This window comes from Hippocampus bargibanti, linkage group LG10 (assembly GCF_051943395.1).
Source record: "Hippocampus bargibanti isolate YZ-2025 linkage group LG10, ASM5194339v1, whole genome shotgun sequence".
NCBI lineage: Eukaryota > Metazoa > Chordata > Actinopteri > Syngnathiformes > Syngnathidae > Hippocampus > Hippocampus bargibanti.
In genome coordinates, this window is record NC_142743.1 from 8,055,972 (window position 1) to 8,082,839 (window position 26,868).

The 26,868-nt window shown below is 41.8% G+C and overlaps 1 protein-coding gene across 3 annotated transcripts; it reads right to left on the minus strand.

Moving 5' to 3' along the window:
• Nucleotides 1–1,942: 1,942 nt before the first annotated feature.
• Nucleotides 1,943–26,613, minus strand: LOC148892272 (uncharacterized). 3 transcript variants are annotated; one of them, XM_089006894.1, is made up of 4 exons: nucleotides 26,547–26,613; nucleotides 7,738–7,810; nucleotides 6,019–6,345; nucleotides 1,943–3,520 (listed from the first exon to the last, which is right to left on the minus strand). In XM_089006894.1, the coding sequence occupies exons 2-4, from the start codon at nucleotides 7,796–7,798 to the stop codon at nucleotides 3,120–3,122; spliced, it is 789 nt and encodes a 262-aa protein (XP_088863020.1). In that variant the 5' UTR covers nucleotides 7,799–7,810; nucleotides 26,547–26,613; the 3' UTR covers nucleotides 1,943–3,119. The 3 variants fall into 3 exon arrangements, with proteins under 3 accessions (XP_088863020.1, XP_088863019.1, XP_088863021.1); XM_089006893.1 differs by lacking the exon at nucleotides 26,547–26,613 and adding an exon at nucleotides 26,356–26,374; XM_089006895.1 differs by lacking the exon at nucleotides 26,547–26,613 and adding an exon at nucleotides 7,953–8,284.
• Nucleotides 26,614–26,868: the final 255 nt, after the last annotated feature.

The window sequence follows — 26,868 nt, forward strand, 5'->3', positions numbered from 1 at the left end:
TCACGCCAAGACGTCTTGCATTCCTAGTGAATCAAAACAATGGCTTTAGATTCGGAGAATATGCTTTCTTGTTACACATCCAGTTATGAATATGATTCAAATAGTTCTGAAGAGGAAAGCATACATGTTTGGAATCGATTAAAGAATTTATTTTTGCCATTTTGAGGCAACATTGGGGGAAAATCTCTCACCCCAAAAAAAGGCACCAAATGGCGACATCCTGTGGCCACCTCCGTTTACACAGGCCGATAAATTCCTCATATGGCGCTTGGACGCCCTCTTCTGGCCTTCTGGCGGCTTTTGGGTGCAACACGAGGCCCCCAGACCAAACAAGTACAGCGAAATACATTGACGTGATGGAAGGACCGCTATAATGCGTGTTTTTTATGGTTAAGGGCGGTCCTTTAGTGACGTCACGTACGGACTCGTCACCAACTCAAAAGCAAGACTTCCTGAATATTCAGCGCAAGTCTTAAAACGTAAAATATAGCTATATGCGGTGTAATCTTTGTAAAATACGCTCAGTAGAAGTCATTTGAAACCATTTTACAAATTATGGACGCAACTTGTCCGGAGACGTCGGTTGTCCTTTAAAGGGAAAAGCCAAAAGGAAAAGAAGAACTAAAAATAGTCTGACCATAATATTGATCTTCCTCATAGTTGACCAAGAAACTCTTTTCAATTTCCAATGCATATAACCAATGTAAAATATACTTTTGACATTTACATAGTCATGGCTTCTGTGTGATGGCCATTGAATCACAGTAAATAAATCGTTATGGCAAGTTGTATTTTATCCACATTTTATATTTCACCCAGTTTCAGTAGATATGTCGTTTGTTTTGGCTATGATGGTAAGCCGCTCCCTTATCACCACTCAACAGCGTGTAAATTCCTTGTTCACATCAAATCAGGAAGTGGAAACACACAATTGTAAACCTTTAGACCGTGCCAGCAGTCTTTGTTGGCAAGGAAGACTTTCATTGTTCGTTTACGTCACAAGAGATAAATTATTTTATTTAGATGCGCCTTTCAGGACACTCGAGGGCACTTTACGAAGTAGGGGTTAACATCCGAGTACAACAGAAAAAGGGTAACCACCATGATTGATGGAGTGAGAATGGGTTTGACTTGGAGAGTGTGTATCTTGAGATGATAAACAGTGCCTCTGTTTTGTTGTGATCTAGTGTGAGCACATTTTAGGATTTGTGATGGTGTGTGTGTGTGTGTGTGTGCGTGTGTGTGTGTGTGTGTGTGTGTGTGTGTGTGTGCGTGTGTGTGTGTGTGTGCGTGTGCGTGTGCGTGTGTGTGTGTGTGTGTGTGTGTGTGTGTGTGTGTGTGTGTGTGTGGGTGGCGCGCAAAGCCATGTTTGAGTAATTCTGTTGATTGATGTCACCTGCGAAACAAGCTAATCATGTGATACCAGGATGTTGTAAAGCCTTTTTAAGCGCATGCACAGAATAAGTGTTTGTTGAGTTCCCAGACCAATGATTGACACGGCTGTGCATCGTTATTCTCTCAGTATTTGCAATCGCTACAAAAAACTACTATCTTGGTTACTCTTTAAAACGCTCTGACTGCTGCCAGAATGTCTAGTGCAACAGATGGAATTTAAAGGACACGAGTGATGGGAAGCAGAAGAAGGCAAGACAGATTACCATTAGGAATGTAAAAAAAATAATTTATTTGACAAAAAATTAAAACTCAAACAAAACGTGAAACATAACATCAAACTTACCAAGTCTCGCGAATAAAGAATGAAAGTAATAAAGAAACAAAACACTCATTTACATGAAAACAAGGAGACATTCGGGCATTTATGGGTAACTAAAACAAATGAAGTGAATTTATGGTGCATTCGTGGAAAGTAGGAAGTCGGAATCTTACTTCTTCCGATCAGGAAAAGCACACGCAAACACTCATTTGAACTGGGAGACCCGGGGGAGCAATATACATTTTTATTACATTATTTCCATTATCTCACGTACCTTCACATAAGACTGTCTGTTATGTGATTATATGACTGTTTCACCATACATTAAGTTACTTATTTAAATGAATGATCCTATGGAGAGAAAAAAATGCTTTATTTAATGTACATGAAAGAAATTATGAAGAAAGTTTGCCTGATGTCAAAATACCTTGTGTCGAACCAGACCAACTAATATTTTGTCAGAATCAGCCGTCTTTGTTTTTTACATTCATCTTGAACACTTTGAGGCCGGAACTGGGACGATCCGATTAGCACCATTCCGACTTCCCACTTTCCTCAAATACAACATAAAATCCAACATCTGATGGGGTAACGAGGGCCACCTGGTCATCTGAGGGAGCTGATTTGGAGAGATAAGAGACTTGGCTGATGAGAAAAGGTGCAAACCAAAACCCAATGAGCAAAACTTGAGCAGAGTCAAACAAGAAAATACAACATGAAATCTAAACCAAAGAAAGCCAACAAAAGTACAGATCACGGCGCACAAAGTCATCCAGCCAAGTGGTGAGGGTGTCCAGTAGCATGGCGGTGAGTGAATCCTATGGAGTCGGAGGATTGATCCCTGGGGTATCACATTGATAGTGAATGAGAACCTAATCATACTCTGTTCTCTTGAATCCCTTAAAGGACAATCAACACCATTATTTTGTTTCCTAACTGACGTCAGAAAAACGTTTTACAGCATCTAAAATACCCAAAACACACAGGCTTATATTTTTAGTCAAATGCAAAACACCAATAGAAATGACTTAAAGGGTCCCAAAGCTACTTCAAAATGACCTCAGAAACAACACACAACGATTCACCATCACATTATTTATGTGTTTTCCTTATTATTTCGCCGTCAACACGATCAACACGAAGTTTTCAGACCAAACAAAGTACCCAAAATGCATTGTGTGTCGCTTTCTCGGTCAGGGGCGTTCCACACGTGACTTCACGTCAGGCATTGTCATCAACTCGAAAACAAGACTTCCTGAATATTCAGCACGAGTCTTAAAACGTAAAATATAGCTATATGCCGTGGAATCTTTGTAAAAAAACACTCATTGAAGTCATTTGAAGTGATTTTACAAATTATGGACACAACTTGTCCGGGGCGTCGGTTGTCCTTTAAACAAATGATTTATTTCCGCATGACTACAAGTAGGATTGACATGAACAGAATTTTGATCAAAGGGTCAAGAGCTCCGGAACCATTCCCAACATTCTTTGTGAACCCCTGAGGTTTTAGTCCATGCTCGTCAAGGAATCGTGCATCCTCAGACGAATTGCATACAATTTGTCTTCCAGACTCAATGCTCATCAAGGTACAGTTAAAGTCCTCGTTGGAATTCCCTTCCAACTGGCTACGAATGGTTACCCAGCCACCCTCCTGCGTACTTTTAAAGGTGCTCTGCTTTCTAGGTGCCTTCGGTTGACTTTGGGACACGTGAGACCACAAGACTTCTGCGTCCGGATAGATGTTGGTGAACGTGCAGACAGGGCCGTCCTTCGTCAAAACGCCTTGGACCGTCCCGCAACACTCTGTCGAGCACATCATCAGGTTGGAAATGAGGCTTACACTTAATGCTTTGATTCTCTCAAAACGACCCCAGGGTGGCGAATGGATCAATATCACTATAAAGTGTTTCTTTCTGAATACTGTAAATGTAGCAGAATAAACAAATGAAGTTTTATTGTAGGAAGTCAACCTTTTTTTTTTACACGGCGCACTCGAAAAACATCCATTAACTTATTCACTACCAGACGTGCAAAAATCTGTCCTCTCCAGTGCCAGGGTTTTTGTCATTGTCATTCGAATTCAGCACCCACAGAATATTGAGTTTTCGGAGTAAATAAACATTCAATGCAGCATAAGAAACCTTAGACTCTCTTCTTTCATTAGAAAAAAAAAAGAGTTATTCTTCAGTGATTTGGGTCTGGAATTATCTGAGCTTGAAATGGTGACGGCAGTACAAAAGGCAAATGCTGCTCCCTAGTTGGAAGGAAAAACATTGCCGGAGGTCTGACCAGTTCTTGATCGGCACCACTTCGCGAGAAATACCAAACGGCGACCAAATTCAGGAATGGCGCTCTACGTCATGCTTTTCAATTCACAAACAAATTCGGGAATGTCGCTCCACGTCATGCTTTTCAATTCCTGAATACATTTGGGAATGGCAGTGAATGAGTTAATTTATTTTCTGAGCTCTTTAATCTGTTGCATAAAATACACTGAGGAGATCATTTTACCCCCCAACCCCAACAAGCTCACATATGTATTTTGTCTGTTTGGAGATACATATTTATTTAAGTATGAGAGCTGGCCAATTTTGATTTCTAATCGCATAAAATGTAATTATGATGGATATGGAAAAAATGTATTTTTTGTGGCAAAATAGGACATCTTAAAGGCACATCATATCGACTCAAATGGATGATGTTTTTTCTTGAGTGGTTTCCCCTTTCATTGTGTACTTTTATCCTTTATTGTGAAATTTACATCGATGAAAAGGTTTCTTCAGCCGTCATCTGTACAAATTAGAAGGTTTTGGACGTTTCGCCTCCTATCCAAGAGGCTTCGTCAGCAAACTAAAGTCTGACTGGTCGTATCAGCCCTATTTATATATCCCTAATTTCCAGACATGGTGGCGCCGGACACAGCTATGATAGGTCCCTACTCTCAGGTTTAGGGGAGCAGATGACCCCTCCCTGTGGCCCCACTGATTGTTCCTACATTCCTGGCTAACGACTGGCCTATTTCCCCCACTCCCAGCGGTATCACCTCATCAGCATTACGAATGTTGCCTAACCTGTTTTGCCTAAGCAGGCTATTGTATGAACGATCCAAATTGAACCTCACCCCACCAGACCGGTTTAAAGAAGGATTTTGTTGTTTTATAAGAATCGCTTCTTTTACCCCCCTTTCAAACCATCTATGTTCTTTCGCTAAGATTTTAACCGAGGACCGATAAACCGATAAACACGTTAAGGCAAAAATTAGTGCATCCAAAAGATAGGCTACCAAACGAAAAACAAAGTAATGTAGTTTATTCAATACATTGTAAGAATGAAAATTGTAAAGAGCAGTACATTGGGGAGACTCAACAAATTCTCAAAAAAAGACTTTATCAACATCGCAGGAATAATACAAGTGGGCCTCAATCGGCAGTACATTTGCACCTAAAAGCTAGCAACAACTCATTTGACGACAATGAGGTTAAAATCTTAGCGAAAGAACATAGATGGTTTGAAAGGGGGTTAAAAGAAGCAATTCTTATAAAACCGGTCTGGTGGGGTGAGGTTCAATTTGGATCGTTCATACAATAGCCTGCTTAGGCAAAACAGGTTAGGCAACTTTCGTAATGCTGATGAGGTGATACCGGTGGGAGTGGGGGTAATAGGCCAGTCTTTAGCCAGGAATGCAGGAACAATCAGTGGGGCCACAGGGAGTGGTCCTCTGCTCCCCCCAACCTGATAGTAGGGACCTATCATAGCTGTGTGTAGCCACCATGTCTGGACATTAGGGATATATAAATAGGGCCGATACGACCAGTCAGACTTTAGTTCGCTGACGAAGCCTCTTGGATAGGAGGCGAAACGTCCGAAACCTTCTAATTTGTACAGATGACGGCTGAAGAAACCTTCTCATCGATGGACCACTCCTGTACGACTGAGAGCTTACACAGATGTGAAATTTACAGTATGTAAATTCCAAAATGTTTTTCAGGTGAATTGTAGATTCAAAATTTTCCAAATACAATACAATACATATTGATTTATATAGCGCTTTAGCAACAGTTGAAGCTGCAACAAAGCGCTTAAGGTAGTTTGGCCGGCGAGTGCCATTTTTTGTTTTTTCATATTTTCATATTTCATCTTTCAAAATTGCACACTCAAGCCCAATTACGTATGTCACAAATTATTTCATGGGGAAGTCTGCTACCAAGGCACTGCCTATGTATGATCTCAGTGTGAATAATATTTGTTTTATTATTTTTTAAAAGGAGAGAAAATCACGTGCTGGTGTCATGTGAACTGACCTTGCAGTTCTATCCATCCGTATGCATGTGAAATTCCCCAGTTGGAACGCAGTTTGCACATGTAGCCATATGAGGCGCCGCTATCCTCTGGCAACACTTTTTCAAAGATGAGCGACAGCTGGCCTTTTTCATACACGCAACGGAAGTCGCTTTTCATATTTTTGCTGTGCTTCAATTCTCCCTGGCTGTTCACTTGACACAAAAGCTTGTGGTTTTGGGACCACTCCATGTGTTTGACTGAGAGACCGTCGCTCTGTGTTGACACGTTGCAGAGTATCGCCACCGACTTGCCACACTCGGCCGTAACATTGCTGACGCTCACCAACCCTGCAAACAAACGCACAGACATTGGTAATTCATAAATTGGTCATAACACTTCATTGACTGTTTTGCAGTGGCAGGCCTTGGATTTTAACGGTAGGCCTTCAGTAGTGCCAAGTCTGAATCCATCCAGACTAGAGGGTACCATTAGCTCGGAAATAACTGACCGACCTTTCTTCATGATGTTCACTTTTTCTTGAAAACTCCGTGAAAATGGCTTTAAAAATGGCTCCTTCAGCCATTGTGGGTTGACAAAAATGCTATTAAATCAACACAATATATTTGCTTATGCAGCTTGCTACGCTACAGTGTTCTAGCTCTCGCCGGTATGCGCTTATCATTAGCAGCTAGGGCTACTATGATTGGCTAGTGACGAGCCAATCATTATTTGCAAAAACTGTGACGTTGCCAGCACCTTCCAGCAGGACTTGGATAGCCAACTCGAACTCTGATTGGTTAAAGCAACTGTTTAATCACCATTGATTTTTATGTTACAGAGCCTACAGAACTGATTGTGAAGGTGTCCAAGTAGATTTATGAGCCAGGCAACAAATGATGGATGAAATGTGATTGGTTAAATGCTTAATGATGAAAACACACAAAATTTGCAATTATTGAATAAAAATTCATCGACAAAATATAATTAACATCAATCTGTGATTCAGATATTTTTAGGCTACCAGAGAATTCTTTGTATACCTTGATGGTCAGTCACTGATTAATTGTAACACACCGGCTTGGGTATCATTGGATACAGATGATCACATGACATTGCTTGACCAATCAGTGCTGTGGGAAATATAGTTCGCTCAGTAGTACTATGACTGTCGTAATAGTATGACGTACAAAAAAGTATACATATCTCTTGAAATTCTCTTGACTCTTTTCAGTTTTTGATAAATAAGTTTTTTAATATCTTGAATTTTTTTTTTTTTTTTTTTTTTTTTTTTTGCTCGACGAATGTGCATTTTAATTGTTTGCGATCAACAGGTGGCACTGCCGGGCACCACCTGTAGCTGCACAGGTGTTGGTTGTTTTAATCAGTGGCAGTGACAAGGACTTCAGGCACGACCATTCAGACAAAAAATAATTCACATTAGTCTGTGATTCAGATATTTTCAAGACAGCAGAGAAGGCCTTGCAGGCCCTGACGGCCCACCACTGCTCTTTTGTCAGTGATAATGTAGAATGTGCAAAGTAAAAACACAGAAGAAAAATGACTTTTATCACCCATCGATTGCTGTTCCGTTGTCATAACCGTACGTTTATTTCAACAATAGCAGCATATAGCTCTCGAGGCAATGTCACGGTTGTAAAATGCCCATCCCTAACATGCAGAACAACTTCCGTGAGTGAAAGACTCGCTCAGAATACATTAAGACAACGATAAATTCCTACCTTGTGTTGCAGAAGTCAAGTTGATTAGAAAGCTGACAAAGAGCAGGCTTGTGATTTTCATCCTTGGTCTGACCTACGGAATGGAACATGTAGTAAAAAATGGATGAAAACCTTTTATTTGCAGTTTCTTGACTCACAGTTCCCGGAATTCACCATGTTAATGATTAATGAATCTTGAAAAAACACACACACACAAAAAAAACAAGGTTTCTCACATGAGGTGTTCTGGACGATGAGTAAAGCCGTGGAGAAATCAGCGGATGTGTGTGAGAAAGTCAGCATTTTCGGATCCTTTTGATGAGGCAGGAAGCGTTGTAATGAAAAAGCACTTTGTGTGAAAGCCTTTCATGCCTTGCAACGGTCCATTTCGGCCAGTTTACAATAATGACTGCTGTTTTGTTAAATTCACAGACAAGACTTGGTCAAGGGCTCCCTCTGGAGGAGTTTTAAACTCTGAACACTCTAAAATTGTCCCAATGTGTGAGTGTGGGCACGAATGGTTGTTCGCTGCCCCAGAATTGGCTGGCAACCAGTTCAGGGTGTCCCTTGGGATAGGCTCAATCACACTGTGCGGCCCGTGTGAGGCTAAAGCAGGCCAGAAAATGGATGGAAGACCCATTTTTTCCCCATGTGAGAAAAAATATTCAAATTTAAAAGGTAAATCCAATTTTCATTTATTTTCCTAAACTAGTACAGTGATACCTTGGCTTACAAACTTAATTGGTTCCTAGAAAGAGTGTGTAAGGCGAAAAGTGTGTATTCCAAAAAATAATTTTCCATAGGAAACCATTAAAATCCGTTCCCAGGTCCTCATAAAACATAATTTTCTACTTTCTAATTTTCTAAGCCTTAAAACTACACATAATATACCTTATTTTATGTGTAATAAATGTGCTATGGCATTATAATTAAAGAAATAAACTGTACTGTATAAGAAAGTCATTTTATTTACCTTTGTGGTGGTCGTTGATGGCTTGATGGAATGGAGTGGCTGGTTTCATCAGCATTAAACACTTGATGAGGAACGTAGCCTTCTTCTTTCACCATCTTGAGGAATGATCCCTTGTAGGTGCTTTCTCTGCGATAATTTTACTTAGTTCCTCATCAAATGTGTTCTGTTTAGCTGGGTTTATAGCTTTTTGCATCAAGTGTACAGATGGCTTGTGCGGGTTGTTTGTGGAGCCTGATTGATGTGATATTATAACCTGGCAGTCTACACTCTGCCTTTGAACATCAAAGTTCAAACTTTCTCACTGTCGTCTGCCTGTCTCTTTAATGTTTAAACCACCTCCCCTCACTGCTGCGCTCTTGACCAATCACATGGCTTTAACCGAAGACTGGGTGCGGGAAATAGAGGACAAAAAAAGTTGGCAGCCATTTTCTTTTTGTAGAACGGCTTCACTCTCTATCTCTAAAGCCCACCTGACTGCTGCGTTCTTGACCAATCACGTGGCTTTAACGGAAGACTAGGGGCAGGGAATAGAGGACCAAAACAAGCCGGCTGCCATTTTGTTGTTAGAAGAACGGGCTCGTTCGCGAACGACACATCACTCATTGAGGCAGCTCCGTGTGTATCTCGTTCGTATGTGTCACATCCTCGTCGTCGCCAGGAGCGAGCCCCTCCCCTCCTGTCTCTTCCTCCTCTGCTCCTTGAGCGGGCCCCTCCCCTCCCGGCTCTCCTGACTCACGCACCTGTTCCCCATGTCCTTGATTGTGCCTTCTGGCTATAAAAGCCTCACTTACCGTTCTGTCGTTGTCGGTGTATTCCTGGAAGTCCTCCGTCACCCTTCTGCATGCAGGTCTGTTTGCCGTTGCCCTCCTTCCTTGTTCTTGACTTTCTGTTATGTTTGATGTGTCTCAGTAAAGACTCTTTATTGGAATCACTGCCTCCACCGTGTATTTCGGATCCGATCCTAACTACTTCCCCCCGTCCCTGGAGGACTGTCACCACTCCTCGAGCGGACGTGACAGTATGCCAAGGTAAAAGTTTCATAAATTTAACGTTCGTAAACCGAAAAGTTCGTAAGCCAAGGGGTTCGTAAACTGAGGTATCACTGTAGTTCTTAATGTTGTTCGAGGCAACGAACCCCACCAGTTTCATATTCACCGAACCCTTCTTCCAATGACTGTGCCCACTAACTGCATGCAGACCAGTGACATGCAGTCCGGGGAGGCAGGTGAGGCAGTGCCTCACCTGTCATCTTGGAAATGCCAAATGAAAAAATAAATTAAACAGTTATATTTATTTAGTGATTTGTACTTTAAAGTTATTTTCCATTTAACTTCACCATTTTTGGATTTTTTTTTCAAAATCGATGAATTTTCACATTTACCGTTCAAATACTAAGTAGAGACGAGCGGTGAGGCAGCAGCCGGCTAAGCTTCACCATGTATTGCGCAATGACTATGCTAACTGTGCTGGCTTGCTCTGCAGTGAGACTGCATTGCTGTCCATCTGCATGTCGCTATTATCGTGTTCCAAAACTTTTAGTATACGAACTAAATTTCTCCACTTTAGCTGGTGTATATGTAGAGTCACTGTACATTATAAACACTGTAGTACAGTGTTTATTTTATTTTATCTTCATCAAAACTGTGTGCATTGGTGAGGCACACAGTTCTCCTGCCTCATGGCAGGGGACGCTGGTGATTACAGATTCTTCTTGCGCCTCCTTGGCTGCAGAATAATAGAATTAGTGACAGCAAGCTACAGTGAGCAAGATAAGTGCAATCATCCAGTCATTTTTTCGTGTTGCATGGCCTTATTTTCAGAATGGAGGATTACATATCTAAATTGAAAGAAATAGAAAGACTTTTAACACTGAAGAAAGATAAGGAAGGCTTCTACAAAGAGGTTATCGATGCCTTTCTTCAGAAGGAGCGGCGCATGGACTTCATTTATTAGTAAAGGTAACACGAAAATCACGTTTTTTTCATTCTTTTTTTCTATGCTACAATTTATATAAAGAATGCTGACATGACAGTTTAAACCAAACACGTTAACTGTTGTCAAACAAATGGTGAATAAGCTACTCTGTGGAGTTCAGATGTTTGTAAGTCTGACTGTGATGACGTCAGTGCCTCACCAGCAATGAACCTCACCGCACGTCACTGCTGCAGACTAGACTGAGGGGTGGACCTCTGCGGTGCAGGATCCACCGAACCCCTGAGACAGACTCACCGAACCCCTAGGGTTTGATTGAACCCAGTTTAAGAACCACTGTCCTAAACCATGTGTAAGCATTTCCACACTACTACACAGACACATCGTCACTTCCCACACCTAACTTTTATCTTGGAAATGTAATTTCTTCAAGGACCAGATTACCCGGAATGCTGTGTATCATCTGTGGCTTTAGTGGGATTTTCCCCAGGTCTGCTAAACTGCTGAAGTTTGAAACTGCTTAAATAAATCTTCCCACTAATCCTGCGGTCACAGTCCTACCTCTTAATTCTGAGGTCGGGTGAGACGTAGGTGGTTCAGGTGAGGGATGACATTGACTAATAATGTGAAGGCCTACCTCCGGCCAAAATATGGCATCAGTGTCTCAGAGTTAAAGCCACCAAATTCTGGAATGAGCTGCCCATCTCCCAGCCTCTTTCGATTGAAACCTCATAGAGATGTTCCGAGTGGTCCATTGAGTCATTCGCAACAAAGCTTCACTGTATCAGTAATTAGACCCTCTGCTTTCACGCTGACATGGAGGGCATTGTGCTTCCCCATCTGCGGTTTTGTCACACATCAATCGCACCATTTATCCGCAGCATGTGCTTGGGTCTTTTCGAAGAATGCAACAACATAATTGTGATCAGAAAGCAGCTGTGTGTCACTGCCGGTAGCTGCTTTGATGGCAATGATCAGAAAGAGATAGGCAGTCGACATGTGTGCGATGTCTTGGCAGAGGAAGTCCTCGTCACTGAAAGATTGGCTTAATTATCATAGAGGTTCATGTCAAATGCAAATCAAAGGAATTCATCCAGGCAATTTCCAAGTCTCAAGTCAAGTTGTAATGACAGCCTTTCCTCCGTTGGGGATTATACGGCAAAAGTGGAACTCCCACTTTTGCCTCAGAAATAGTTTGATCCATCCATCCCCTCCCTCTTTTTGACTGAGCCACAGCAGTGTATATTCCTTGAACAAGGTTCTCTGGACCATTTATTCAAGTCTACCTCTCCATATCAGTTTGTAATTACCATTACCAGGCATCATTCCCGATGCATTTAATCCAGATATGTCCAAAGTCTAGACGGGAGGCCAAATGCGGCCCGTGGTCAAATTTTATTCGGCCCGCAGCCTCCCTGATAAAATCAATGTCTGGCCCGCATGTAAAATTATTACAATAGGAAGTAGTGCTGTTAACTGCGTGTGCTAAGTGCTGCCATCGAGTGGCTCAATTAGAAACAGCTAATTAGTATGGGAGTATAGGCGATTTTCTTTTTTTTTTAACATTTTCGAAAATGGCAACAAATGAAAAAAACCAAACAATCAGTTCTGTTCGTTTAACAGTTTACCAAAAAAAAAAAGAATTTAACTCATTCACTGCCAGACGATGTGAAAAACTGTGCACACTGTAATGCCAAGGTTTTTGTCCTTTTCACTCAAATTCCAGGACCCACAGAATATTGAGTGTTAGGACTACATAAATATTTAATGCAGCATAAAAAACCTTAGACTCTCTTCTTTTATCAGAATAAAAGAGATGATTCCTAAATTGTATGGGTCTGGAGTAATATGAGGTGCAAGTGGGGGCAGCTGTACAAAAGGCAAATATTGCCCCCTCGTAGGAGGGAAAAACGTTGTCAGAGGTCTGACCAGCACTTGATCGCCCCCCCCCCCCACAAGAAAACAACAACACATTCGGGAACGGCGCTCCACGTCATATTTTCAATTCTTGAATATATTTGTGTATGGCAGTGAATGAGTTAAGTGTTAACAAAGTCAAGTTAAGTGAACATTAAATTTTAATGAATAAACAATCTGCAATGAACCAAAACACATGTTTAACATAGCTGAAAATGAAAATGAAAAAAGGAAATATGAAACACAGAATGGCTCACTCAAATGTATTTTAAATTAATTGCTGTAATATATAGAGAACAAACATTTTTAACACACCAAATCTTGGCCCCCTTTACAAAAAGTCTGGACACCCCTCATTTAATCTTAAAGGACAACCGAGGTCTCCAGACAAGTTGTGTCCATATTTTGTAAAATGGCTTCAAATGACTTCTACTGAGCGTATTTTACAAAGACTCCACCGCATATAGCTATATTTTACGTTTTAAGACTTGCGCTGAATATTCAGGAAGTCTTGTTTTTGAGTCGGTGACGAGTCCGTACGTGACGTCACTAAAGGAACGCCCCTGACCGAAAAAAAAAACACATTGAAGCAGTCCTTCCATCACGTCAATGCATTTTGCTGTACTTGTTTGGTCTGAAAACCTCGTGTTGCACCCAGAAGCCGCCAGAAGAGCGCGTCCAAGCTCCGTGGAAGGAATTTATCAGCCTGCGGAAACGGGCTGATTCATTCCTCACAACAGCTCGGTGGCCATTTTGTGCCTTTTTTCTGGAACGCTACATTGCAGTCCAGATGCCTCAAAATGACATGGAAGGACTTCTTTAATCGATTGCTAACATGTATGCTTTCCTTTTCAGAACTATTTGAATCATATTCATAACTGGATGTGTAACAAGAAAGCATATTCTCCGAATCTGAAGCCATTGTTTTGATTCTCCAGCAATGCAAGACGTCTTGGCGTGACGTCACGAACTTGTGGCGGGACTTTCTGAAAATGCCCAATTCGCAGCTCAATTTTTTGGACACTTTAAGTCATTTTCATTGGTGTTTTGCATTTGAATAAAAATATCATACCGCATGTTTTGGGTATTTTAAATGCTATAAAACGGTCTGATGTCAGTTAAGAAAGACAAAAGTAACGTCGGTTGTCCTTTCAATCACATGTTAAGTTGTTAGGTAAGAGACGAGACAAATAAAAGTACGTCCAACCCAATCCAATCCAACTTTTTTTTCTAGCTAGGAGACTTTACAAGTGGTAAAATAGTATCTCACATTTTAAATCGCAGAGATGTGTGTGTGTGTGTACGTGCGTGTGTGTGTGTGTGTGTGTGTGTGTGTGTGTGTGTGTGTGTGTGTGCGTGTGCGTGCGTGTGTGTGTGTGTGTGTGTGTGTGTGTGTGTGTGTGTGTGTGTGTGTGTATATGCGTGTGCCTGATTTTTTACTGTTAAAATGTGAATGCACCAAAACAGTCTCCTCTACCAAATGCCCCCTGAACACCCCTACCCCAAAATTGACCTGCTCCCCTCATCTTGTGTTCTTTGAACAACCTGTCGTAAACAGCCTCCTCTCTTCTTGCTCTATTGCTCTACCCAAATCTTTATTTTTGGCTGCGCCTCCAGACGAGATTCTAGCTTTTAAAAGCCACTTTATGACCGACCAGATGATTAAAAGTGGTTCAAATGGCCCCAGTCCAGACATCTACTTCAAGCAAATACTTGTAGATTTTCATTGCCAGACCCTTATCACGCCCTTATTTGATTGCAAAAGACCTTATTGTCCCAATTAGTAAGAGTAAAGCAGCATTTCCGAGAAGCACATTTGTTGAGTTATGTTTATTCAATCAGGCTTTTTACAAATGGTTGCATCTTCATCTGACAGGCTTGAAAATATGCTCGACTGCATCGCCTAGCAAAATGACAATAACATCCTTCGTAACGCTTCAAGATAACAGTCCTTGGCTGACGTTCAAGTTCCTACTCTTGACATGTGGATTCTGGTAATCTAAATAGGCTCTGGTGTGCAGCCCAGTGGCAGTAACAACCCAAAACCACAATGTGAACGAGGCACATTTCCTGTTCTGTGTATTGAAAAGTGATTGTGTTCTACAGGAAAATACTTTCCTTCCAATACTTTCCCTTTGTACAAATTTTCATTTGTAAATTAACTTTGGGTAAAACTCACGTTCTGGACAATATTTATTTCTCTGTCGCTTCTTATCAATCACTGTACATGTAGGTTAAAACCCCCCTACTTCTTTTCCTTTCAGCTTTTCCCTTCAAGGGGTCGCCACAGCGAATCAGTGTCCTCCATCTTTTGTCCTCCATCTTGTTTTGGCCAGGCTATTACATCGGATGCCCTTCCTGACACAACCCTGTGTATTTATCCAGGCTTGGGACCGGCACAATAAGACACTGACCCCTCAAGGGCAAGATTTACATCACAATTGCCTATGCCAATGTAGTGACTATCTCTACATCTTTGTGTTTACACGTTAAGCGACATTTATAAAAAATCAGATGCCACTGACAAAATAACTGTATCCACAAATAATATAAGTTGAAATCAAACATGTGTGCTCCTACTAATTAAAATAAGGCTAGTTGAGGAACAGTAGCAGTGTCGAATGTAAAACGACCCGAATGGAAAACAACTGCATGCCAACTTCCATAAAGGCAGCGCAGCAACAGATCCGTTGAGCTGTGGTTTCACCGAGACGAATTGAAGAACCAAACGTGTGCAGCCCATCTCCGTAATAAGGAAGCGAACCTCACATCTCCCAAGTAGAATACTGGCTGCACTGTATTTGTGAAGTTATCTAGCTGTCTCGCTATCTAGCTATCTAGCTACTTCGTGACCTCGCTAAGCTACCTTGCTATCTCCTGAAGCTACCTCGCTAGTTTGCTAATCTACCTCGCTATCTCGCTAAACTACCACGCTATTTTGCTAAACTACCTCGCTATCTCGCTAAACTACCTCGCTATCTTGCTAAACTACCTCACTATCTCACTATGCTACTTCGCTAGCTAAGATATCTCACTATAGCTTGCTAAACTATCTCGCAAGCTATCTCGTGAAGATACCTTGCTAGCTTATTTCGCTAAGCTACCTCGCTAGCTATCTGGCTGGCTGCCGAGCCAGCTATATGGCTATCATGCTAGCGATCTGGCAATCTTGCTAGCTATCTGGCTATCTTGGTAGCTATCTGGCTATCTTGCGAGCTATCTAGCGATTAGGACGAGAACAGACAGAAACAGAAAAACTGGTTGATGGGTTACTGATGGTTTGCACTTTTCCTCAGGGAAGTGACAACAACAAAAAAAAAAAGAAAAAAAAGACGCTTTCCCACCAGAAGCCAACCCCTTGAGATTCATTCATATTATGGAGAACAATGATTTGAGATACAGTGGGACCTTGTCCTACGCACTTAATTGGTTCGCAGACAGAGTGTGTAAGGCAAAAAGTGTGTATCCCAAAAATGTATTTCCCATAGGAAACCATGAAAATGCGAATAATCCTTTCCCAGTTCTCCATAAAATACAATTTTCAACTAAATAAGCCTTGAAGGACAACTGACGTCTCCGGACAAGTTGTGTCCATAATTTGTAAAATGGCTTCAAATGACTTCTGCTTAGCATATTTTAATAAGATTCCACCGCATATAGCTATATTTTACGTTTTAAGACTGGCTCTGAATATTCAGGAAGTCCCTTTTTTTAGTTTGAGACCGTACGTGACGTCACTAAAGGAACGCCCCTAGCCGAAAAAAAGACACATTGTAGCAGTCCTTTCATCACGTCAATGTATTTTGTTTTACATGTTTGGTCTGAAAACCGCGTTGCAACCAAAAGCCGCCAGAAGAGGGCTGATAGAGTGTTTATGCACATTAGTAAACATATTACGTTATTTCATGTTTATATTAAGTAAACATATGTTTTTTCATGTTTAGCTTAGTATATATTATGAATTGTGCACGTTTAATTTCAGTCTAATTTAGTTAAATAAAACTATCAGCCTTATTAGTTCAATAGCCGTTGGAGGAAAAAAGCAGCGGCTCCAACTTCAATCTAAGACCCGCCCAACACTGAATTGCTCGTGACCGATTGGACGGGAAAGGTCGACTTGTTCGCAACTGATTGGACAACAGATCGCCACTCTACGTTTAAAACTTGTAGGAGCGGGAGCTCGTTCTCTTTTTGCTTTCTTGCTTACTCTTTGCTTTTTTGTGCTCTTGTGCTCATGTCTTCGTCCCACCGAGAGGAGAAGTGCTTTCTCTGCCTCATCAGAATAAAGTAGATGTTTGTCCACCATCTATTGTACTTGCTGATATTTTTATCAAGTGAACTCCAGACAATGCGCGAACCAGGAAAGAAAACGAAGTTTTAACCGGACATTAATTGGTGCCGAAAAACCCGTGCTACGTCGACCAGCCTTTGCTCGAGGACCACAACCTGGGTGACCAGTCAAAGCGAGACGGGAGCTAAAGAAGCTCTTGGCGATTGACCCGTTTTATGATTTTTTCGACGGGAGACCCGCATTGAGATGCGCGTCAAATCTGCGCTTTGATTGGGACAACCTACGGAAGAAACGAAGTTTTTTTTTTCGTTCTTCACTAAAGCCTGTTCGCGGAAAATCCTCCACGCGAGAGACAGAAGGAATCACAACTTTCTGGTGGCAGTTGGGCTCCTCGCGTTCTGGCTGAAGGACTACACGGCAGCATTCAAAAGTTCACTAAGTAAGTAGCGCGCTAGCTAGCAGCCATTGTTTGAATGCATTGTGAGACCTCCTGGCCAGAGAGTCTCTTTTCCACTTGACTCATGTACGGACCGGTGTGAAGCGATTTTCGTTAGGCAAGGTGGCCAAATGAGAATACGTGTGCCGGTGGAGGAGTGCATATTAAGGTGCACGCAATATCCACACGCCGAAATGTGAATCGGAAGTTTTCCAGCGAAAGAATATTGTTCACAAGGTGGTGATAGCTGGGATTCAGTTTGTGTGGTGGACCGCTTTTAGTCTGTAGAGCGGAAGTGTTTTAGGGCAGCTGCCATTGTACTGAGTCGAGAGGAAAGAAATAAGATCAAAAATACATTCTTAACTTGGTTTGTCTATGCTAGCATCGTGGCAGAGAGAAAGTTCTTTGTCTCGGAGAGAAGAAAGGGTGGGGGCGAAGTCATTTGAGCCGTTGGTGTGTGTGTGCGCGTAAGAGCATTCCTTGTGTGTGTGCGTGAACGCGCATCCTGGCTGAGGACTGGCGCGAATCACGCCCTTTGTTCTTGGGTTTGAATCAACATCGCGAGGTGTGCTTCCTTTCTTGTGATAGTTGAAGAAGGAATTTGTTGTTGCAATCGTGAAAATGGGTGCTATTTTTTCTAAAAAGACCCCAATTCATAGGGACGTAGAGTTTATGTCCAAAAAGTTCCCAGGTAGCGAACTTTATTGCAAGAAGTGGATGGACTGTAGTACGTTCTCTGGTTCTTTACAACTCCAGCCTCTGAAGGAAGTTTTGTTTCTATTGAAACTTCAAGAAGCATCCGCGATGAAAAAATCTCTTGGAAAGATACGTGCCGAGATAATTGCCTGCGAAGCTTGGATTGCGCAAGCAAAAATCAGAGAGAGAGAGATGGAAGCCAAACGGATGAAAAAAGAGGAGAAAGCGATAGTTGCAATGTCTTCCAAAGTGAGCTCTGACGATGAAACTGTGGCTTCGTCTGTTGCACGTCCCAATGAAAAGTTGGTAGGAAATGGAGAGCAGCCATTGTTTCAATCCCCAGGGCTCCCCCACGGGAGGCGAGGGGGAGAGGCGGGGGGCTGCCCCGTCGAGGCGCCACGACCCCCCTCCTCCTCCGCGGAGCTGAAGAAGGGGGAGGACGCCATTTGTTCAACCCCTGTGGGGCGGGTGGGCCCCCCTGCGTGGGCCCCCCAGGTGATGACTCCAAATGTCTGTTGGGCAGACCAGCAGAATGGAGCGCTTATGACCCCTACTGGAGGAATACGAGGATTACAACCTGAGATGGCAAATCAGATTGCCGCTGATTGTGTCTCTTCGCGTACGAGGAGCAAAGCAAATTGTTCTGGACAATTGTATCCGTTTGAAGAGTTGAATGGAATTGAAATGAATAATGGAAGCGACTGTGACGTTTTGCCACTCATTCAGGTAGCAAATCCTAATTCTTCAAGCATACATGATCAAACCATCTTGGTTTATCGGCCATGGGGCGACAGTGATGTTGCAGAGGCGTGTAAAGGACTAGGTGATGTTGTTGAAAATGCAGAAAGTTGGACTGAGAATTTTGAGGAATTATGTGCTTCTTATCAGTTGAATGGACAAGAAACACTTAAGGTTTTCAGGAGATGCTTGGGACACCATTGGAATCGGGTGAAAGGTGACTTCACTGGGAAAACATCGATGGGAACAAATATGACGTACGAGGAAGCGTCAACCCAACGAAGATTGGTTTGTGAAAACATCCGAACATTATGGAAGAAAACACCAAACTTTGGCTTGATTCAGAATTGTAGACAGTTACGTGGGGAAGATATTAACATTTTTCGGGGACGCTTGGAAAATGTTTTTCGAAACCACTGCTGTATTCCTGAATCTGCTGATGAGAATTCCATATATGTCAACCAATTCAAGCAAACATTTTTGCAGAATTTGACGCCGGAAATTGGAGATTTCATTCGCAAACATTATGTCCAACACCGGACTGGAAGGTTGGTTGATCTCATGGAATGGGCAATACACGCCCAAGAAGTGGTGAGAAAAAAGTGGGGAAATGGTGCAGATTCGCCGATGGAACATGTGATGGCATCTACCATGGGTAACATAATGGAGAACGTGTTATACCAGGATCGGATGAAGAGACGGATACCGCACAATGATCGATGCTACAGTTGTGGCAGTGTAGGGCATATGGCTCGCCACTGCAAAAAGAAACCTATACCGAAAAGGAAACATGGGAAATCTTACAGACCTCCACCATATAATACGCGATATGGTGAAGGACATAAAACAAAACATTCAGATTGACGCGAGGAACCCCATTTCAACACTGATGACAACAGTCACAACAGTGAGGAATGGGAATCAATAAAACCAGTTGAAATCTTGGATTTGACTAATGTGTTTGCCTTAACCTTACCGGAAAACGAAAAACCTTATTATTGGCTAAAAATCGGGAAAAAGGATGTCAAATTTCTTTGCGATAGTGGTGCATGCAGATCAGTGTTAAGAGACACCATTCCAGGTGTCACTCCGAGTCGACAACAAATTTCTGTGGTATCTGCAGATGGGAAAGTGACATTGTTACCGATTTCTAAACCAATAAAAATTTTAGATGAGGGACTAAGTCCATACAAGGTCACTATGGTCTTGAGTGGAGAGTGTCCTATAAATTTGTTGGGGAGAGACCTGTTACAAAAATTGCAAATAGCGTTAATACCAACAGAAGAAGGGTATAAACCCAAAAAAGTGAATTTTCTGGAGTCCTTCGTAGTTGACGCTATGGGGGACCCAGTAAAGGTCGATTCACTAGAATTATCACTGATGGCCACTTTAGGGGCGGAGGACTTTCCAGACGTCCCTGCCACCCTTTGGTCATCGGGAAAAACTGATGTGGGCTTACTTAAAACAGCGAAACCAGTTGAAGTATTGCCTAAAACGACTTATCGACCAAGACTTAAACAATATCCATTGAAACAGGACGCTATTATTGGCATCACCCCTGTAATACGGGATATGGTGAAAGCTGGTATTTTGATTGAAGACCCAACTTGTGAATGTAATACACCGATATTTCCTGTTAAAAAAGTGGAATCTGGAGTTTGGAGAATGGTGCATGATTTACGACAGGTAAATAAATCCATACAATCACGTGCTCCGTGTGTGCCAGACCCGCACACATTATTGAACAGTTTAAAACCTGACAAAAAATGGTTTACAGTGATTGATTTGAGCAATGCCTTTTTCTCCATTCCGTTACACAAAAATTCACGTCATTGGTTCGGATTTACATTTAATGGGAAAAAATATACATATACAAGATTACCACAAGGGTTTACAGATAGTCCTACAATTTTTTCACAGGAAATGTCTTCGTGTATTGCTGATTTTAAACATCCTGAATCTTCTCAGATTCTTTTGTATGTTGACGACATCTTAATTGCTTCACCGACTGAAGATGAGAACAAGACTGTATCAATAGCTTTGTTCCAATATTTAGCGAATACAGGTAACAAAGCTTCTTTGGATAAATTGCAGTTCTGTCAACAAGAAGTAGTTTTCTTAGGACATCTTTTGTCAAGAAAGGGAAGAGAGTTGACAACTAAGAGAAAACAGACAATTTTGCAGGTTCCTCGACCTAAGACGAAAAAACAGATGATGACGTTTTTGGGACTGTGCAATTATTGCAGAACTTGGATTCCGCATTATGCACAAGTTACCCAACCATTATTGACACTTATATACCAAGACGAAATGGCACTGAAAGACTCTATTCAGTGGACCGAAGAGGGCAGTAAAGCATTTACAGAATTAAAAAATTTGATAGCAAACACTAGCGTTTTAGCTTTACCTGACTATGACAAACCTTTTGTTCAAACAGTTGACTGCAAAGACAAATACATGACTTCAGTCCTGTTACAAAAGCATGGACAAAAGCTGAGACCAGTTGCATTTTATTCTAAAAGAATAATTCAGATCCAGGCGCTTTGTTGGCAAAATGGTTGTGTGAAATGTTGTACAACAACAAAGAGGTCCACAGCACATGTACTGCCGCAGTCCTGTGTTCCCTTTGCAGGAACAGAGAGGCTGCTGGGCTCCCCGAAGGCGCTGATCAAGGTCTGCACCAAAGTCGGAGGGGCCATTCACCGTGCTGATAACCACGCCAACTGCCATCAAAATCGCCGAGAGGTCCACCTGGGTGCATCAAAGCCACTGCAAAATCGTTCACCAACCAGATCCGGAGCAGGTGGAAGAGAGACGGAGCCAAACCACTCAATAGCCATGGGTTTGGTCCACATCATCTTGCTGTATGAATTAGTGGAGGCAATCCAGATGACGCACGTAAAGCCTCCCATTCCATCAGCCTGCCAGACTCCACCATTGCAACCAACGATGACAGAAAAGTGCCCTAGCATGGCACATCCTGTAGCCTGCTTGCCACTACAAGATGCAGGAATCATCTCATTTCCTCTTAACATCCTCAGGAACGAAGCACGACAAACGGGAAGTGATTACCCTCATGGTCCTTGGTACGCTCGTATCAAGTCAGGGAAGACTTGGACCACTGGTTGGGACTCAGTTGTGGTCCATTCTGAGCCCAAAACAAAATGGGTTCAAAATAGCTGTGCCCAAGAAGCAAAACGAATTGTCAGAAAGATAACTCAAGGGAACTGGTTAGGAACTGGAACTGGCACAATGACAGATATCCAACTCGTTATCGTAACCCACAAGGTTGCGGGATGCATGGACTTGAGACTCTGTCCTGATTTTCGTGAACATCACACTGGTTTTCCTGTAACTATATGCATGATGTCATCTTTGACAACACCAGTCGTGACATCGCCTTTCCAGCGCAAACCGCACATCAAACCGACAGCCTGGATGGAAACACCTGACAAAAAAGCCCAAAATTCAGATGTCATGGACGCATTATATCAACCATTTGCAGGAGAAAAACATGACTGGAATCCGTTGTTATCAAACACGTGGTATCGTTATGCTACATTAATTGCTAAACAAAATAGGAAAAGTAATTGCTTTGTTTGTTCTTTTATGCCACATTCTGTAACGCAACAAAGAGTGCATTCAAAGGTATTTGGAGATAAAATGGCTCGAGCTGCGTATATGTTAATATCTTCGCATAAACCTGATCAACATTTTCCAGTTCTTCGCAATGCTTCGAGAGGAGAGATTGTTCCAAGTTTGGATACCATTTTGGAAACTGAAAATCAGGTTATGACCGAGAGCGGATTGCGATTACCAGTATGCGTTGCAATGTACGGTACAGGTCAAAATCTAGGTTTTATAGATGAGAATAGATGTTTATACGTGCTACCGTTAAACACCAATGTCACCATTTTACCTGTATCTTCACATCTTTGGTGGTTATGTGGTTGGAAAGTATATTCTTTTATTCCTCCGAAAGCCTACGGTATGTGCGCACCTGTTACTGTGACTGACAATACTTTCATCATTACCAGTCGTCCAGCACACCATCATGTGAAAAGAAGAGTGTCGTTTAAGCCCCACGATTCGATCTGGGGAACTGATGTTCCAGAACAATTCAAACACCATAGCACGGGAAGTAAGGTAATGTTAGCTCTTTTTCCACAAATTGGAGTAGCTAAAAACATGCTACGAATTGAAACAATTGACTACAGGTTTCAAGTGTTTGTAAACGCCAGTTTGGAAGTAGATGAAATGCAAAACACTGAAATTGCAGCAATTAGACAAATGGTGCTGCAAAATAGAATGGTTTTGGACCTTTTGACCGCGCCACAAGGGGGCGTCTGTGCTATGGTGGGTGATACTTGTTGTACGTACATACCCGAAGAAGCGAATTCCATAAACATGACTGATGCTCTGTCTGTTGTCAGGGATCTCAGAGATGCCATGGCCAAAGATCACCGGCCTGATCAACCGTGGATCTTTGACGGGCTCTTTGGGGGCTCTTGGTATAAGACTTTGCTCAGACTGTTTATCCCATTCGCAATTGTGATTGTACTTATTTTCTTAGTCATTGGTTGTATTATTCCATGCTTAAGAACAATGCTAATGAATATGATAACTAATTCCCAGGTGAATTACGCAAAGGTTTTGTATCAACAAATGCGTGAAGGGGACCCAGTGTTGTAGCTAGGGATAGTACACCATGGCCAGAGAGTGGTTGCTCCAAAGAACAAAAGCAAAAAAAAGAAAACGGAGAGCCGAGAAGGAGTTTTCCTCATTAAAAACCCTCAAAAATGGAGAGGTTATATATCACAGCAGCAAAATTGTGATAGAGGTTTTTCGCCTTCTCCATGGTAAGTTAAATAATATTAGACGTTGGATAGATGAGATTAGAATGGTTCCCTGTGCAATTAGTATGACGTGCATGCATGAAATCTTTTGGAAATGTATGAACTGATGTTTAAATGTACAACAGGAGGGAATGATAGAGTGTTTATGCACATTAGTAAACATATTACGTTATTTCATGTTTATATTAAGTAAACATATGTTTTTTCATGTTTAGCTTAGTATATATTATGAATTGTGCACGTTTAATTTCAGTCTAATTTAGTTAAATAAAACTATCAGCCTTATTAGTTCAATAGCCGTTGGAGGAAAAAAGCAGCGGCTCCAACTTCAATCTAAGACCCGCCCAACACTGAATTGCTCGTGACCGATTGGACGGGAAAGGTCGACTTGTTCGCAACTGATTGGACAACAGATCGCCACTCTACGTTTAAAACTTGTAGGAGCGGGAGCTCGTTCTCTTTTTGCTTTCTTGCTTACTCTTTGCTTTTTTGTGCTCTTGTGCTCATGTCTTCGTCCCACCGAGAGGAGAAGTGCTTTCTCTGCCTCATCAGAATAAAGTAGATGTTTGTCCACCATCTATTGTACTTGCTGATATTTTTATCAAGTGAACTCCAGACAATGCGCGAACCAGGAAAGAAAACGAAGTTTTAACCGGACAAGGGCGTCCAAGCTCCATATAAGGAATTTATCAGCCTGTGGAAACGGATGAGGCCACAGGAGGTCGCCATTTTGTGCCTCTTTTCTGGTGATCGATTTCCCCCCAATGTTGCCTCAAAATGGCATGGAATAAATTCTTTAATCAATTGCAAACATGTATTCTTTCCTCTTCAGAACTATTTGAATCATATTCATAATTGGATGTGTAACAAGAAAGCATATTCTCCGTAATCTGAAGCCATTGTTTGGATTCTCCAGCAATGCAAGACGTCTTGGCGTGACGTCACGAACTGGGGGCAGGACTTTCTGAAAATGCCCAATTTGCAGCTCAATTCTTTGCAGATTTTTTGATTAAAAATATCATACTGCGTGTTTTGAGTATTTTAGATGCTATAAAACGTTTTTCTGATGTCAGTTAAGAAAGAAAAAAGTGACGTCGGTTGTCCTTTAAAACCACAAACAATATACATTATTCTATGTATAATAAATGTGCTATTGTATCGTAATAAAAGAAATACACTGCACTGTATAATAAAGTCATTTTATATACCTTTGCGATGGTCGTTGATGGCTTGATTGAATGGGGTGGCAGGTCGGAAGAAATTGCTGTTTGGAAGGAGTCACATTCCATTAGAACTGTAATTAAAGAAATAAACTACTTTATAATAAAGTCGTTTTATTTACCTTTGTGATGGTCGTTGATGGCTTGATTGGATTGGATTGGATTGGATTTGCCTTTATTAGTCTCACAGCATTTCACAGCAGCAAAGTGATGAAAGGAATGAAAGTATTCCTTGATGGAATAGTGTTCAGACTTCAGACCTGTGTTATGAAAGTCTGGTTAGGCATCTTTTTCCAAAAAAAGGCCGGTCTCATCTGCATTAAATACTTGCTGAAGAACGTAGCCTTCTTTCACCATTTCGAGGAATGATCCCTTGTAGGCTTCGGCAGCTTTACTGTCAGAACTGACTGTCTCATCATGACGTTTAACGCAGTGAATCCCTGTACGGTGCTTAAAGTTCTCGAACCATCCGTTGCTAGCTTTAAAATCATCAATAAACGGCGAACTTCCAGGTTGCCGCATGAAGATATCAGAGTGAATTTGCCGTGCTTTCTTGGATATAATTGGTTTATTCACGCTGTCGGTGGCTAGCTGCTTTTCGGTAATCCAAATTAACAGAAGTTTTTCAAGTTCTTCTATTGCCCGAGACTGTTGCTTTGACAGCACGGAAACACCTTTAGCAACACACGCACCTTCAACTTCTTTGTTGCGAAGGATGGGAGCAATGGTTGACTTGGCGTTAAGTCAGACAAACGCACACCTCGTTCGTGTTTCTCAATGATCTCCTTCTTCTCCTCGACTGTAATTTTGTTTTGTGTCTTCTTCGGCTGAACACAAGCCTGTGGTGGGGTCTTTTTTGGTCCCATAACAGCAAAAGTATCCTGCAGACGATCGAAGATTACTCCGCCAGCCATGGTGGGGCACTGCTCCATGTGTATCCCGAAAAGTAGTGCATATGCCAAGGTTTAATTTTCATAAATTTAACGTTTGTAAACCAAAAAATTCGTAAGGCAAGGTGTTCGTAAACCGAGTCCCCCTGTAAATCGTTCCAAAAAGAAATGATTTTGAGGTATCACTGCAGCTATTCTTTTGGTCGCTTTTTACAGATTGTTAACACTTTGCACCACGCACATCACAAACAAATCAAATTCAGTCTTGATCATTAGGAAATGTAAGAATGGCTTTCTGTCTTTGCCAAAGCAATGTTAATAATGACTCATCAAACAGGCAGTTTTATTAATTTCCTGAAAAAGTGTTTCTTTTGGAAATTCAAAATTCAGTTTTCACACAGTGGCTAAATGTGCCGACCGCTGCGTTAAAACATCAGGTTGCTAACTCACAGGCTAGCACAGTCTTTGAAAACTCCAAGTCATGAATTTTTGATGACCTACACAGCCGTTCACACCACAAAACTCTCAAACCGGGTCATGAGATCACCTTAGCGGTACCGATAACCTGCCCTTCAACCGTACCTTAATCAAGTTGAGAGCGCTAAACTAGTGAGCTAAAACCCAAAGCTGTCAAATCTGTGCACAACACCATCTTTGAAAGCTTTCCAGAGTGAGGTTTTACTAACTTACCTTAGCGCAAGCCGTCATCCATTACATGACACTAAATGCTGAAAATGGACTCCGTGAAGAATAGTAATCATGTCAACTAAAGCTAATGGATATCCATGTCATGGAAAAGAGACGTCGAAAGAACGCCCCCGCTATTCAAAGCTGCTTTTAAAGTTGTTTGTGCTTTAAAGAAGGGCCCCAGTGACACTTACCTCCGTCCTGATCTGTTGGCTGATGGTGTCAGAGTGGCGGCATGTCTATCTCCAACACTTTCTTCTAGCTAGTGGCAACAGTGCTGACTCACTTCCGGTTAAGAACTCTATTGTCTCCTAATAACCTCCCCTTCCCATTACAAATAGCAACTTGGCGGTCCAGTTGTAGCGTACTGTCTTTGCCATCTTCTTACCTACCTTCCTTCCTTCCTTCCTTCCGCTTTCAAATGTCCTGACATGTTCATACTTTCGATGTTCACACACTGACCTGTACCTACGGAAAATGATGATTCGTATCACCGTACAGTGAAATCTCTCTTTA

What these genes read in the sequence shown, in the direction of transcription:
- LOC148892272 (XM_089006893.1), bottom strand. An exon ending in CTTGACTTCTGCAACACAAG is followed by an intron (nt 6,346 to 7,737) that starts GTAGGAATTTAT and finishes GTTTGTTTGCAG; the next exon opens with GGTTGGTGAGCGTCAGCAAT. An exon ending in CGGATGGATAGAACTGCAAG is followed by an intron (nt 3,521 to 6,018) that starts GTCAGTTCACAT and finishes TGTGCTCGACAG; the next exon opens with AGTGTTGCGGGACGGTCCAA.